Raw genomic sequence first — 15,407 nt, 5'->3', positions numbered from 1 at the left:
CCACCCTGGAGCTCTCGGATCGTGCCTTCATGGTTGACAACAAGGCCATCTATGACATCTGTCATAGAAACCTTGATACTGAGAGCCCAACCTACACTAACCTTATCCGCCTTATTAGTGAGATTGTGTCCTCCATCACTGCTTCCCTCCGGTTTGATGGGACCCCTGAATGTCGATCTGACCAAATTTCAGACCGACCTGGTACCCTATTCCCCCGCATCTACTTCCTTCTGGCCACATACCACCCCTGCCCTCTCTGCTGAGGAAGCCTACCACAAACAGCTTTCTACAGGAAAGAGATCACCAACGCGTGCTTTGAGCCAGCTAACCAGATGCTGAAGTGTGACCCTCGCCATAGTAAATAACATGGCGTGCTGCCTGTTGTACCATGGTGGCATGGTTCCCAAAGATGTCAGTGCTGTCATTGCCACTATCAGGTAAGTGCAACATCCAGTGCGTGGACTGGGGCCCTGCTGGCTTCAAAGTTGGCATTAATTACCAGCTTCTCACTGTGGTAGCTGGTGGAGACCTGGCTAAAAGCACAGTGAGCTCTGTGCTCGCTGAGCTACACTACAGCTATTCCTGAGGCCTGGGCTTGCCTGGACCATACGCTTGACCCGATGTGTGCCGAGCGTGCCTTTGTCCACTGGCACGTGGTTGAGAGCATGGAGAAACGAGAGTTTTCCGAGGCTTGTGAGGACATGACTGCCCTTGAGAAAGATTAGGAAGAGGGTGGTGTGGATTCTGTTGAAGGAGAGGGGGAGGGAGAAGAATACTAACAACCATTCTTTTCAGCCCTGCAACATGTCATACTCAGAACTTCAGGTTCGACAGCTGACAGGCCTTACAGCTTTCTGGTTAGGTTTTCTTTGCTTTTACCTGCGATCATGTCTTTTTAACGTATACCTATAAGATTTCCCCCTCATGTTTCAAAGTAAATGCATTGAGAAAGGAAAAAAATCTAATTTCTACGATTATCCTAAGATTAAGCTTCTTTTCATATCCTCGTTATTTGTTTTTCCTAGAGATTATCTGGTTATTTTCTTTCCCTAATTTCCAACGAGGTGTTCATCTTTTTCTCCTTGATTTATATATTTCAAGGATATTAAAGACATACAACACGTTCAGTGAACAAACATAATGCAAATTATTGTGGGGAGTGGTTAGGGAAGGTTTCCAGGAGGGGCTGTCCAAAAAGGGACTCTAAGGGCCAAAGGTGAGAGAAAAGCACGTGCAGGAACCACAAGCAATTCCGTATGATTGCAGCACCTAGAACCAGGCAGGTCAACCAACCTCTACGGAGAAAGATATCAGTGGGGAGGTAGGAGCCTGCATGGGTCAGGTTGGAGAACTTGAACTTTATCCTGCAGGACAAATGGTAAAGAGTTTCTGACTGATCATAGCAGAGGTCAGCTTTACATTTTCCATAGCTCACTGGGTGGGGTGGGGTGGGGTGGAGAGATGGATTTCAGGGGCTGGAATCTAATTTCAGACCGGAGGCTGGATGAACGGCAGTTGGAGTCCTACGAACACAGATAAGCAAATTAGGAGATATGGCTTGTATGGATGGGGTGAGGTGGACAGGAAAAATAACAGCAGGTGTTGAAAGGATGGTTCATGGTTCATCGTCTCTAACGTCAGTAGGAAGTCCCTTTACTATCTGAGAAAGAATGGGAGGAACAGTTTTGGAGAGAGAAAGTGATTTTAGAGATGTGTTTTACACAGTTTAGAGATGTGTATGTAACAGCTGCCTGGAGACAGCCCTCAAGCACGGGGCCTACTAGGATGATGCAGGGAAGGGCTAAAGTTTGTCAAGTGGTGGTCCTAATCTTGTGAGTGGGTGAGATTCTGCACGTCGGTAGAAACGGGATAACCAGCAAGGATCCCCTAAGTCGACAGCTGCAGGAATGGTGTGAACGAGCACGCGGATTCAAGGCTGCAGGGGGCGCTCCCAAACTGGGGAACATGGAACTGGGAGGAGGTGGCTGGGGCTCCCACAGCCCCGGGATGATAAGCCAGCTCCAAGAGAGCATGCCAGGGAGACCAGGCTCAACCTGGGGAATACCGAGGGTCCTCTGAGGTCGGGCTAGCTCCTTTGATCGGGAAGACGAAGCCGGGCTGCTGAAAAGCCAGAGCCTGGGTCCATCCCCCTGCCCGGCAGTTCCTCCAAGGAGGTCCAGCTCGCTGAGATTGGGACCTGGAGCTCTCCTGACTCCATGAATTCTCCCGGAGGCCTGACTTGTCTTTGCAGCTTGGCGTTGCCCACCGCATCACCCTGAAGAGAGCCCTTACCTGTCCAAGAATGGGGTGAAGGTGGAGCAGGGCAGTGGGTATAAAATAGTCAACCTAGACACGGCTTCCGAGACCACGGGGTGTGAGTCAGAGTTTAGATGGGATAACAGGGGAGACACGGCGCTAGGACAAAGAAAAGCCCCAAACTCCAACGTGGGGATCCCCGAGGAACACCTTCCAGGGACCGGGCAGATGGCACGCAGGAGCGGGGTCGGTGAATCAGGAGAGCAGGGAAGAGACAGATCACGTCTGGACTGGGGTCTGGAGATTCGGGATAGGCAGACAAGGCTTGGATGGGGGACACTAGAGGTAGGAAAGCGAGGAACCAGAATGGCAGCGTAGCGTGGGGAGGAGGTCGCAGAAGCGGGGGAAGAGGAGCGGACCCACAGGGAGCCAGAACATCGAGCCGTGAAGAAGCTGGGGGCTCTAGCTGTCCGGAGGAGAGTGGAAGGCAGAAGCCGAGACGGGTGCGCTAGGGGAACGGGAAGACAGTTGGGGAAATCTGGGGAGCGCCGACAGGCCGAACCCGAGACCCAACCGGGGGCAAGGCTTCAGGATGGGGCTCCGTAGAGGCAACAGGGCAATGCCTCCAAGGTTTCCCGCCAGGCTATGACTCCACTTTAAGGTGATAACGCAGAGACCCAGCCCACGCCTGCACCGGCTCCCCCAGCCTTCTTGTTTGTCTTCAAGTCCGGCCGGAACCGGCTTCTACTTGCCACGGGGCGGGAAGGTGCCTGCTGATTGGCCAACGCCTGTTTCCAGCCCTACTTAGCCAATCAGCGTGCTGCAGTGTTTTCATCTTGGGGTCCTAATAAAAGGGCTGGAATAAAAGGGGACAGAAAAAGCGGTGGCCGGGCCCGATACACGTCAGTAGGAGCCGGGTGAGCTGGATCCTGGGAATCTGGGCCTCGGGTGAGGGTGCTGGGAGGGATGGTGCGGGCAGGGAGATGTGTGAATACAAAAGGAAAGGCTGGTTGGATGAGGAGGCGCCAGAAGAGATGAAGAACTGAGGAGGAGCAAGGAAATAGATGGGGATCTGCTCCCATCGAAACGCGCAAATTGCGGGGGAAAGAGCCCGGGATGAGGGTCGTGCAAGTGGCCCGCGCCGCCGGTTTGAACCGGCTTCGCCTCTCCCGTGAGGGGTTCGCGTGGCTGCAGCGCCTAGCGACCTAGACAGCGGCCAATGGCACGGCAGTTCCTGTGCCGGCAGGCCAATTAGTGAGCCGTGGGCGGGCCGTACCGGAGCTCGGTGCGCTGATCTTGTGGTTGAAGAAACCAGCTCTGGGGAAGGGTCTCCAGAGCGGGCGGGAGGGCGCCTATCAGGGTCTGAGGGAGTGACCGCCCTCAGGTATGCCCCTGCCCCAGTGTCGGAACCTCAGGCTGCTACTCTTGCAATCCCCCAAGCTGTGTCAATTCTGCTGGGAGCCAGGACTATTCCACGTCCCTGAGCATGCGTTAGTCCCTTCCTGCTAGCATACCTCAGTTTACCTCTCAGTGAGCTGCGCGAGAAGTCTTCCTCCTGGCGGGAGCTGCTCTCCCACGCAGAGGGCAACCTTACGAGTCCGCCGCGGTGGGTGGCCCAGGCCCCGGGCAAGGCTGGGACTTCCTTCGCTGCGCGCACCTGCAGTCTGGCTCGCGGAGGGGTAACAAGCTCCGCGCTGCCGCAGCGGCGGACCTTGGCCGCTCCGACTGGGTAGGGCCGGGCGCTGACGCCGAGGTCTGTGCGCAGGTGGCTACAAAGCCGAAGCCGGGCCACCTCGCCGCGTCATGGCGCCCACCCTGGCCACTGCCCATCGGCGCCGCTGGTGGATGGCCTGCACGGCCGTGCTGGAAAACCTCCTCTTCTCGGCAGTCCTCTTGGGCTGGGGCTCGCTGCTCATCATGCTCAAGTCGGAGGGCTTTTACTCCTACCTGTGTACTGAGCCAGGTGAGACGGGCGCGTCGGACTCGGTCGGGGTGGTTCCTGAGTGGGGGCTTTTGGATATAGGGCGAGATGGCGGTGCAGACCTAACCAGCAATACTACCTCGCTGCACAGCGCCTCCCAGTTAGCAAAGGCCCCATTTGATCCTCTCCTAGCTCTACTGGGTAAATTATCATTGTCCCTGTTTTATGGATGAAGAAACTGAGGCTCAGACAGATCTTCTGACTTGTCCAAGGCCACACAACTGGGGACTGTAACAGTAATAGATCCAGAACCCCTGAGTCCAGGGTGTTCTTTTCGCCACCTGGGAACATTGCTGAACGCTTCTGGTCCCAGTGCCTGGCACATCACTTGCCTTGGAGTAAGCGTGTCACTCCTTTTTTGTAGAAAAAGGAACTCCTGACTCAGTGGCTAGGGTGTAACGAGAGAGGAAGTGGTTTGGCCTCCACTCCATGGAAGGTTCATCCAGAATCTAGATGTTTTTTAGTCAGACCATTATGGAGACTTTTAAGGGTTTGTTGAATACAATTTCTTGTCTATATTTGCTGCTTTTTGATTTTCCAAAGGACATTATGTCCCACAGGCTGTGAGAACATCTCAGTAGCCATTGCCCCTTTGGCGGGGCTGGGGAGCGCGGTGGAGGGGGGGCGGGGGGCGGGGAGAAGAGAGGCAAGAGGGGTATTTATAGAAATGATGCTGGGTCTGTCCTTTCCCTTTGACACACCGTTGGTGGTGGTGAATGCAGGAAATATAATCCCCCTTCCTACCTTCATACTTCCCAACTCTGTTTGAAGGTCCTAATTGTTGCACATCAGTAGGTTCAGCCCAACAGTGGGACTCAAGTGGCTGCCAGCTCCTACCCTCCTACCCCCTTCCTAGGCAGCCTTGGTAGGAAACATTTCCCTCTGCCCTCTTGTTGCCTCCAACGGTTCAGCCTAACAGTTGAACTCAGTAATGCCTCTTCCCAGTGCCTTGGTCAGCCAGCCCCTCTGCCTGAGTCCCTTTAGGTGGAGATAGCCCAAGCCTGACCCTTGATCATACCAGCATGCCTTCTCTTCCTAGAGTTCTTACTTTTGAGGAAGAAAAAGTTTTGATCCAGCTCCTGCTGCCTGTAACCCTCTGTAGAGTCCTCCCTGCTTTCCTTCTCTGGTCTTCCCAGGGTATTCCTGAGTGTTCCAGTCTCTTGGGAAGCCTGGAGGAGAGGCTGAGGGCAGGAAGAAGGGAGGGGATGCACACACTCCTGGGTGAGGGCAGAGTATGTCATTTAGAACCTTGAGCCACTCAGAAATATTTCCTGATAGTCTTAAGGGTTCTTGGCATACCTTTCCCCATGTCAGCAAGAAATCTTGGGAGATGAGAAAGTCACTCAGACCTTGTTCCTTAAACAAGCTTTCTATTCTGCCCAAGAGATGTTAGATTAATTAGTGACTTTCTGGAAGGAACAGGTTGGAGTATTTGGCTCCTCTTCTCCCTCTCTCCATCCTTTTAGATCATGACCCTTACTGCTTGCTTCCGTGGGCTCTTAGGCTTCATAGAAAGTTTAAAAAACAGAAGGAAACGTTATCACCCCCAGATGAAGCTTCTGGCATCTTGTCCACACTGGAGGACTGCTCTATTCAATTTGGAGGGGGGGGACCCTCTTGGTATTAGAAGGTTAGATTTTAGGGTTTGTCCACTGATTTAATATACTTCATGGTATCAGCAGCACAGGGGCTAGTCACTTCGTTCCTGTCTCAATCTTGGCTACTTCCATTGTTTAAGCGGGAGGAGTCCCAGAGATTGTGCCAGCCCAGTGCTGAGTTGGTATTTAAGCCCTTAGGCTTGACAAGTACCCCCCCCCCCCCGCCCCGGCCGTAACTCAGAGTGAAGGTGAAGGGTCAGGGTGTGGGTTGAACATCAAGTTCTTATCCCATGCCTTTGCTCCTGCCTGATTTTGGTTTTTCTGACTCTCTGGCAAACCCACTGACTCAGCATCCTCAGCGGACAAGCCTGCTGATTCCACACAGCTTATCTCTCTGGCTTCTTGGAGTCCAAGTAGCCTGTCCAAGTAGCCTGTTGCTCTTCAGGGCTGGGAATCCTCGTGCCTCGCCTGACTGGGAGTGACTGGAGGATTTAGGGTCAAGGTTTCTGCTGAGGTCAAATATTTTCAAACCTGGTGGATGGCTGAATCACAGAGGAGCGGTTAAGCCATTTACTGAATTTATTGAACTAGACTTGTGAAAAGATGACCAGCCCACAGCTGATTGAGATGCAAATTTGTCACTTTTTGTTGCTCTTAGAACTCGTGCTTTGGTTTGTTCTCTAAAAAAAGTTTCCCTGAACCTGTTGAAAAGTTCTCAGAACTCTTTCTTGGGACTCCAGCCAGAATCTGGCCACAGACAGACACCGTGCCAGGTTCCAGCTTGGTGAGGTGGGAGAAGGAAAGAAAGAGCCCCTTTCTCTGTTGCCCCTGAGCTCCTTTTGCTCTGCCTCCTGGACAGTCAGGATCGATGACAGGGGACAGGACAGGGCATTTCGGCTTTGCCTCCCCAGCCCAGTCCCCCTGGTATGGACAGGAGACTGACTGCAGTTGCGTTCCTAGCCCAGGAGGAAGGGGGCTTTGCCAGTACTGTGTCCTTTGGCCTCTGGATGGCCACTGTAACCCCCCACACCTGACCTCTTTCTTTGTTTCTCTGTTATCTCGTGGCCTCCTTCAGCAGGGTCAGCTCAGAGGGCTGGATGTTTTATCTCCTCTTTCATTTAACCTATACATTAAGTGAACATTTTTGAGGTGCTGTCCTGGGGTGCAGGGCAGTCCTGGCCCTCAGGGAACCCTCAGTCTGTCAGCATCAAACAAGTCACCTCACACGACCTCTGTAACTTCAGGTGGTGGTCAGGACTCCAACAGAAGGCAGGGTGTCCGGCCTGAGAGTGACAGTGGGTCTGATTCAGCTTGGGTGGGAGGGCCTCTCTGATGTTTAGGCAGAAGCGCGGACAGTGAGGTGGGGTGAGTCCGGAGAGAAGGGGGCAAGGGTCCCCAAGGGAGACTGCGTGCTGGAGAAGGGGAGAGAAAGCAGGGGGAGGCGCGCAGGGCCCTGGGCCTGCAGGGCGGAGGAGGCTGCTCGGGGAAGCTTGATTTTATTCTCAGTGCCACAGGAGCGAGGAGGGGGGGAGATCAGTTTCATCTCTTTAGATTTATGAATTGTTGAAGGCTTGCCACATGCTGCGTAGGGTGGGGGCTTGAAGATGAGAGACATGGCCTTTGCCTGAGGAAGTCACAGTTCAGCCCAGCCGAGGACTCCGAGGCAGGCCCCAGGCCTGCAGTCCGGATCGCTGTAGTCACTGTACCTGTGGTGTTGGGGCAGAGCCCGCTTGGTGTTGGAAGGTTAGATTTTAGGGTTCTTTTGAAACAAAGTCGGAAGTGGCCCTTGGGGTTCTGAGAGGGCAGGGCGGCCGCCCTCACCCCTGGAAGTCCCGCCAGGCTGGTCCCCACTAGGCTGGGCCGAGGCTGCAGATGGGGACAGGAGGCATGCCTGTGGCTTTGAGGCCCCCACTTTTCATTTTTAGTCAATTGATTGTTTAATTGTTTTAATCTAATCTTTATTGTATTTTTTTCCATTACCGTTTAGTTCCCTTATACCCCCTCTCCCTTACTTTTTATTTCTATTGAATTTATTGGGGTGACATTGGTTAATAAAATTATGTAGGTTTCAGGTGTACAGTTCTGTAACACATCATCTGTATATTGTATCGTGTGTTCACCACCCTAGTCAAGGCTCCTTCCATCACCATTTATCCCCCATTTACCCTCTTCTACCTCCCGCCCCCACCCCTTTTCCCCTCTGGTAATTACCATACTGTTGTCTATGTCTCTGAGTTTGTTGGGTGTTTTCACTCAGCTCCCCAACCCCCCTCCCCTCGATCAGCTGTCAGTATGTTCTCTGTCTCTATAAGTCTGTCTGTCTGTCTATTTGGTTCATTAGATTCCACGTATAAGTGAGATCGTATGGTATTTGTCTTTCTCTGTCTGGCGTATTTCACTCGGCATAATATTCTCCAGGTCCGTCTATGCTGTCCCAAAAGGTAAGATTTCCTTCTTTTGTACAGCTGAGTAGTACTCCGTCCTGGAAATGCACCACAGCTTTTTTTATCCACTCATCTGCTGATGGGTGGCACTTGGGCTGCTTCCAAATCTTGGCTATTGTAAATAACGCTGCAGTGAACATAGGGGTGCGTATATTCTTTCAAATTAGTGTTTCAGGTTTCTTTGGCTATATTACCAGAATTGGAATCGCTGGGTCTTAAGGCAGTTCCATTTTTAATTTTTTGAGGTAACTCCGTACTGTTTGCCGCAGTGGCTGCCCCAGTCTGCATTCCCAGAGGGTTCCCCTTTCTCCACATCCTCTCCAACACTTGCTGTTTTTTGATTTATTGATGGTAGCCATTCTGACATGTGTGAGGTGATACATCATTGTGGTTTTAATTTGCATTTCTCTGATGATTAGTGATGTTGAGCATCTTTACAAATGTCTATTGGCCATCTGTGTGCCCTCTTTGGAGAAGTGTTTTTTCAGGTCTCTTGCCCATTTTTTATTGGATCATTTGTTGTTTTGGTGGTGAGTTGTGTTAAGTTCTTCATAAATTTTGGATGTTAACCTCTTATCAGATGTGTCATTGGCAAGTAAGTTCTCCCATTCAGTGGGTTGTCTTTTCATTTTGTTGGTTTCCTCCAGTGGGCGTAATCTTTTTAGTTTGGGGTAGTCCCATTTGTTTATATTTTCTGTTTCCTTTGCTAAAGGAGATGTATTAAAAAAGATCATGCTATGAGAAATGTCTACAATTTTACTGCCTATGTTTTCTTCTAGGATTTTTATGGTTTTGAGCCTTCATTTAAGTCTTTAATCCATTTTGAGTTTATTCTTGTATTTGGTGTAAGAAGGTTGCCTAATTTCATTTGTTTTGCGTATATCTGTTCAGTTTTCCCAACACCATATATTGAATCGGCTGTCTTTACCCCATTGTATGTTCTTGTCTCCTTTGTCAAGTAAAAATTGACATGTCAATTTTTTTTGACATGTCAAGTAAAAATAAAGGCATGGATTTATTTCTGGACTCAATTCTGTTCCTTTAATCTCTATGTCTTTTTTATGCCTGTACCATGTTGTTTTGATTACTATGGGATTATAATATAGTTTGATAGGTAGTGTGATTCCTCCGCCTTTGTTCTACTTCCTCAAGATTGCTATGGGTATTCGGGATCTTTTGTGGTTCCATGTAAATTTTGTGAGTATTTGTTTTAGTTCTGTGAAATATGCCATTGGTATTTTAATAGGCATTGCATTGAATCTGTAGATTGCTTTGGGTAGTATGAACATTTTAATGATGTGAATTCTTCTTATTCATAAACATGGCATATGCTTGCACATATTTGTATCTTCTTCAATTTCTTCAGTGTCTTATAATTTTCTGAGTACGTGTCATTTACATCCTTGGTTAAATTCATTCCTAGGCATTTTATTTCTTTCTTTATTTATTTCCTCCTCTGAAGTGCTATTTATTTTTTTGACGCAATTGTAAATGGGACTGTTTTCTCAGTTCCTCCTTGTGATAGTTCATTTTTGGTGTATAAAAATGCAGCTGATTTCTGGATGTCTATTTTATATTCTGTTACTTTAATAAATTCATTTATTAATTCAAGTAACTTTTGGTGGAATCATTAGGCTTCTCTATATGCAGTATTGTGTCATCTGCAAATAGTTCCTTTTTTAACTGTTCCTTTCAAATTTGGATGCCTTTTATTTTTTCCTGTTGTCTGATTGCTGTTGCTAGAACTTCCAGTACTGTGTTGAATGAAAGTATTGAAAGCAGACATCCCTCTCTTGTTCCTGATCTTAAGAGAAACACTTTTAATTTTTGCCTATTGAGTATGATGTTGGTTGTGGGTTTGTTTATTACATTGAGGTATATTCCCTCTATTCCCACTTTGCTGAGAGTTTTTTATCATAAATGGGTGTTGGATTTTACCAAATATTTTTTCTGCATCTGTTGATATGATCATGTTTTTTCTTCTTTTGTCCTTCATTTTGCTTGTGTGTTCTGTCATATGTATTCATTTGCAGATATTGTACCAGCCTTGCATTCCTGGAATAAATCCCACTTGATCATGGTGTAGGGCCTTTGTAATGTATTGCTGGATCTACTTTGCTAATATTTTGTTGAGGATTTTAGCATCTTATGTTCGTCAAGGATATTGGCCTATAATTTTGTGTCTTTGTGGTGTCTATCTGGTTTTGGAATTAGGAGAGAATTCTGGCTCATACAATGAACTGGGGAGTCTTTCATCCTCTTGAATTTTTTAGAATAGTTTGAGAAGGAGAAATGTTAGTTCTTCTTTGAATGTTTGGTAAAATTCACCTGTAAAGCTATCCGGTCCAGGACTTTTGTTTATTGGGAGTTTTTTGATTAATAATTTAATTTCATTAATTGTAATCAGGTTTTCTGATTCTTCCTGATTCAGTTTTGGAAGATTGTGCCTTTCTAGAAATTGATCCATTTCATCCATCCAGATGGTCCAGTTTGTTGGCATATAGTTGTTTGTAATATTTTTTTACAGTCCTTTGTAGTTATGTGGAGTCAGTTGTTACTTCTGTTTCATTTCTAGTTTTGTTTATTTGAGCCCTCTTTCTTTTTTCTTGATGAGTCTGGATAAAGGCTTGTCAATCTTATTTATCTTCTCAAAGACCAGCTTTTTTGGTTTTACTGAAATTTTGTATTGATTTTTTTTAAACTGTATTTCTTTTTTTTTTTCAATAAGACTTGCTTTTCCATTTTTAAAAAAAGATTTTATTTCTTTACTTTTAGAGAGAGGGGAAAAGAGGGAGAAAGAGGAGAGAAACATCAGTGTGCAAGAGATACATGAATCAGTTGCGTCTTGCTCGCCCCCAAATGGGAATCTGGCCTGGAACCTAGGCATTGGAATGGAACTGGTGACCTCTTGGTTTGCAGGCCAGCACTCAATCCATTGAGCCACAGCAGCCAGGACTAGACTCTTTTTCTGCTCTGATCTGTATTATTTCCTTTCTTCTGTTCTCTTTGATACAAACAAAGGCCAAAGAGAACAGAAGAAATAGACAATATTCTTCTTTGTCTATTTCCTTTAAGTGTAAATTTAGATTGTTTATTTGAGATTTTTCTTGTTTTGTAGGTAGGCCTGTAATGCTATGAATTTTCCTCTTAGGACTACTTTTGCTATATTCCAAATATTTTGGGTTGCTGTGTCATTTTCATTTGTTTCAAAGTATCTTTTGATTTCCTTAATCTCATTGTTAACCTATTCATTGTTTAGTAACATGTGATCTAGCTTCCATGTTTTTGTGTGATTTTCAGTTATTTTCCTTGTGACTGATTTTCAGTTTTATATCATTATGGTCCAAGAAGATGCTTGATATGATTTCAGTCTTCTTAAATTTATTGAGATTTGTTTTGTGTCCTAAGATGTGGTCTATCCTAGAAAATGTTCCATGTGCACTTGAAAAGAATGTATATTCTGCAGCTTTTCGGTGAAATGCTCTGAGGATATCAATTAAGTCAATCTGATCTAGTGTGTTATTTAAGGCCACTGTTTCCTTGTTGATTTTCTTTCTGGAAGATCTATTCATTGATGTCAATGGGGTGTTAAAATCCCCAACTATGACTATATTACTGTCAATCTCTACCTTTATGTCCATCGAGATTTACTTCATGTACTTACGTGCTCCTGTGTGGGGTACATAAATGTTTACAAGGGTTGTATCTTCTTGTTGGATTGTCCCATTTATTATTATGTAGTATCCTTCTTTTTCTCTTACTGTAGACTTTGTTTTAAAGTCTATTTTGTCAGATATAAGTGTTGCTATCCTAGCTTTTTTAAAATTTCCATTTGCATGAAATATCTTTTCCATCCTTTTACTTTTAGTCTGTGTATATCTTTCATTCTGAGATGGGTATCTCATAGACAGCATGTTTGTGGGTCTTGTTTTCTTATCCATTCAGCTACTCTATGTGTTTTGATTGGAGCATTTAAGCCATTTACATTGAAAGTGAATATTGATAAATATGTATATATTGCCATTTTATTCTTTTAACTATGTTCCTCTGTTCTTTTGTTTGTTTTTTGGTCTGGGAAGCTCTTTATTTCTCCTTCAACTTTAAATAATAGCCTTGCTGGGTAAGGTAATCTTGGTTGTAGGTCCTTGCTTTTCATCACGTTGAATACTTCATGCCAGTCCCTTCTCGGGCTCTCCCTTTTTATGGTCTCCTACACTCAATAGCCAGGGGTTGATGGCTTTTGAAAACTTACCCTTTCACTTTTATTGCCGTGAACATGACCACTGCCACTTTTTCCCCCAGTGTATTTTGGATTAAAAAAAAAAATGTAGCAATGGGTGCAGAAGTCTAAAGGCTGTGCCCACAGCCTCAGGATGTGTCACAGAGAGAAGCTGGCACCCTTGGCCCTCCCCACCAACCCTGCCTTCCTCCTTTTCATTTCATGACCCAATTTTTCTCCCCCACATCCGCTGCTCACCCCACCTGACTTCTTCGTGTCCTATTAAGGTCCTATCCAGCTTGGGTTGGCTTTCAGGGACCTCATGGGAGGATCTTGGGGGCAGTCCCATTCTCACGAGGTGACCACAGCTAAAGGGCTAGGCTCTGGCCTACCCAGCAGGGTGCTCTGACTATCTGTGTCCTGCCTCTTGTTTGCTCTGTGTCTAAGGCTGACCTCTCACCTACATCCCCCCCCTGCTACACTGGAGATGCTGCTTCCTGTTGCCGGATAGACTAAGAATTGGAGAGAAAGACAGGCATCCTGGGTCAGGGACCTGATATCAGCAGGGTGGTCCAGGGACCTGCCTCTCAGGAGTGGGCACTCAGTAAGAAGCCAGTCAGCAAAAGGCTGCTCAGGAATTTGGAGGGGTCTCCAGCCCAGTGTCCTTAGCTACCTCAAGCATCATCTGGCCAGCTATCCTGGAGTCTCCCACTCCCTTTATTTCCCTAGGGTCGGGTGAGCCCCCGCTTTGACCTAGAGATTTCAAGGGAGCCTGAGTGGGGTCACAGTACCCTCTTCTCTGCTTTCTCTGTAAGATTTTGCCTGTAAGTCTTCTGTGAGTGAGGCTGAACAGTGTGGGCATTGTCGTCTCTTCCCTTTGCCTGCGTTTCCTCCTAAGCAGTCATGTGCCTGTTCTCAGCACCCTCTGCCCACATCAGTTCCTGGCCTGTCTTCGTGGTTCACCTTCCCCAGCTGGGCTAGCTCAGGCCACTCTGGCCACCCACTGCGGAGGCATCTGTTTACTAAACAGGTACAGGTGAGGTGCAGAGCAGGCTGGGCTGGGGGGAGGGCTGAGCTGTGGCCTGGGGCAAGAAGGGGGGGGCTTTGACACTTCCTGGGTGCTTATCTGTTTGAGTGTCTCCTGGCCACAATGTCCCAGGTGGGAGTAGAGGGAGAGGAGTGGCCTGGGTGTGACTTTGTTTGGGCATCTGCTTAATCTCTATTTATTTATGTGGGCACTTTTACTGCCAAGAAGTCTTTTGGGTTTCCTCTGGGGTGAAGGACACTCTCATATTGCTCCACAGGCAGAAAGGGGGCCACTCAGACACCTCCACCCCCACCCCTGTTGCTGCATGTCAGTGCCTGAAGGCAGGGAGCCAGGTGGTTCCTTTGGCAGGGATTCATTTAAGAAGAGAAGTCTGGTAGCCCAAAGTGAGGTCACTGCTTCTGTGTGTAGTGGCTCTACCCTGACCTGTCTCCTCGGGAGCCCCCTGTCTAGTACCACGGGCGATCAGATCTCTAAGCAATTCAGATATTTGTGCCCTATTCCGTACTTACAGCGAATTAAGGACGCTGCCTTGTGTATATTGCCTTGGGATTTTATTCTCTCTCTCTAGGTGAGTACAGTCATGGATTTAAGGGTCCCCGTGGTTCCCCTCCAGGAAGCCTGTGCATAGGCATCCTGGTGCCTCACTCAGAGACAGTGCTGCCTGGCATCCTGAGGTCCCGTCCAGCTGTGGCTTCCTGCTCACTGCTGGGCCCTGCAGCATCTAGTGCAGCCACGGGCTCTAGGCCCTGCACGGCCACAGGCAGTCTCACAAGCCAGCCATCCTGGACTCCGGGGCCCCCTCTCCACCCATCCACTCGGTCACACCTGCGCTAGTTTGCTTATATCTGGACACCAACCTGAAAATGGCTGTCATCCCACTTCACAACCAGCTCTTGTTGCTGCTGGCAGGGCTGTCCCCTGAAGCCAGTGCCGACCTGTGAAACAGCCCTGCCTTCCCAGAAGCTGCCCTGCCATGTCAGGCCCGCCGGCTTAGTCAGTGTGTGTGACTGTTCCGAGGTGGAGCCTCACGGGCTCAAATGACCCTGATTGGCATGGGTTTCGGCTGCCAGTGTGACAGGGCCTCTTTTGGCAAAGTGAGAGAAAGTAGTGGGCTGGGTAGGGTGGGAATCTGGCTTGTTAGGTTTCGTTTCTATGGCTTGAGGACGTTTACAGTGTGGCTACAATCTCCTTAAATCCCCTCTGTCTTCCATTGTTCCTGCATGTCCTATTTCCTTTCTTCTGTCTTGATCCTTTTGGGCACTGTGATCTGATTCCTTGGTGTTCATTAATTCAGTAAATAACTGCTCTACACCAGGACCAGAGTAGGGTGTTGGGGACAGATGACTAGAACACAGTCTCTGCCCTTCAAGACACCCGCTCAGTGGGAGACTAGACACAAATTCATGCTCCTGCATCCACAGTAATGGAGCTCTGCTCCAGGTTGCTGCATCCAGCTCTGCTGCCAGTTGGTGGCAACATCACCTCCATCCAGAGCCTCTAATAATAGTAATTACAATAACTTTCAGATATTATTTATTAAGCACTTTCTATGCTTGTGTGAGCTCTAGAATGTTATCTGGATTTTCTTCCCTCAAATGCTAGGCAGTAGCTATTAACTGTTAGATTATGCTCGTTTTACAGAGAAAAAACTGGAAAAGAGCAAGATGAAGCCATTTCTCTAAGATCATACAAGTAGGAAGTGGAGGAACCAAAATTGGGACCCAGCACCTCACCCTCAATCATCATGCCCCCAGGAGGGCCGGTAGGTTAGAGGCTGGCGCACGGCATGATTCACCCGAAGGACATCTTTTTCTGACCTTGGGGCAAACCTGAGAGGCCTTTGCGGATCTCAGCTTTACAG

At 47.9% G+C, this 15,407-nt stretch overlaps 1 protein-coding gene across 2 annotated transcripts in view; it reads left to right on the top strand.

Annotated features, from left to right (window-relative positions):
* Nucleotides 1-3,132: 3,132 nt before the first annotated feature.
* Nucleotides 3,133-15,407, top strand: part of SLC43A2 (solute carrier family 43 member 2) — a 47,407-nt gene continuing 35,132 nt past the window's right edge. The window contains exons 1-2 of one of the 2 annotated variants that reach the window (XM_054573307.1): nucleotides 3,133-3,173; nucleotides 4,022-4,219. In XM_054573307.1, coding sequence (XP_054429282.1) covers nucleotides 4,060-4,219 — 160 coding nt within the window. In that variant the 5' untranslated portion in view covers nucleotides 3,133-3,173; nucleotides 4,022-4,059. Of the gene's footprint in view, nucleotides 3,174-3,569; nucleotides 3,641-4,021; nucleotides 4,220-15,407 lie in introns of those variants that run through there. The other variant, XM_054573308.1, reaches the window with a different exon arrangement.

Source organism: Pteronotus mesoamericanus, unplaced genomic scaffold (assembly GCF_021234165.1).
Source record: "Pteronotus mesoamericanus isolate MK-2021 breed Mesoamerican mustached bat unplaced genomic scaffold, CSHL_Meso_final contig_246, whole genome shotgun sequence".
NCBI classification, from domain to species: domain Eukaryota; kingdom Metazoa; phylum Chordata; class Mammalia; order Chiroptera; family Mormoopidae; genus Pteronotus; species Pteronotus mesoamericanus.
The sequence above is the reverse complement of the archived record's forward strand: the minus strand, read 5'-3'. Positions and strand labels throughout refer to the sequence as shown.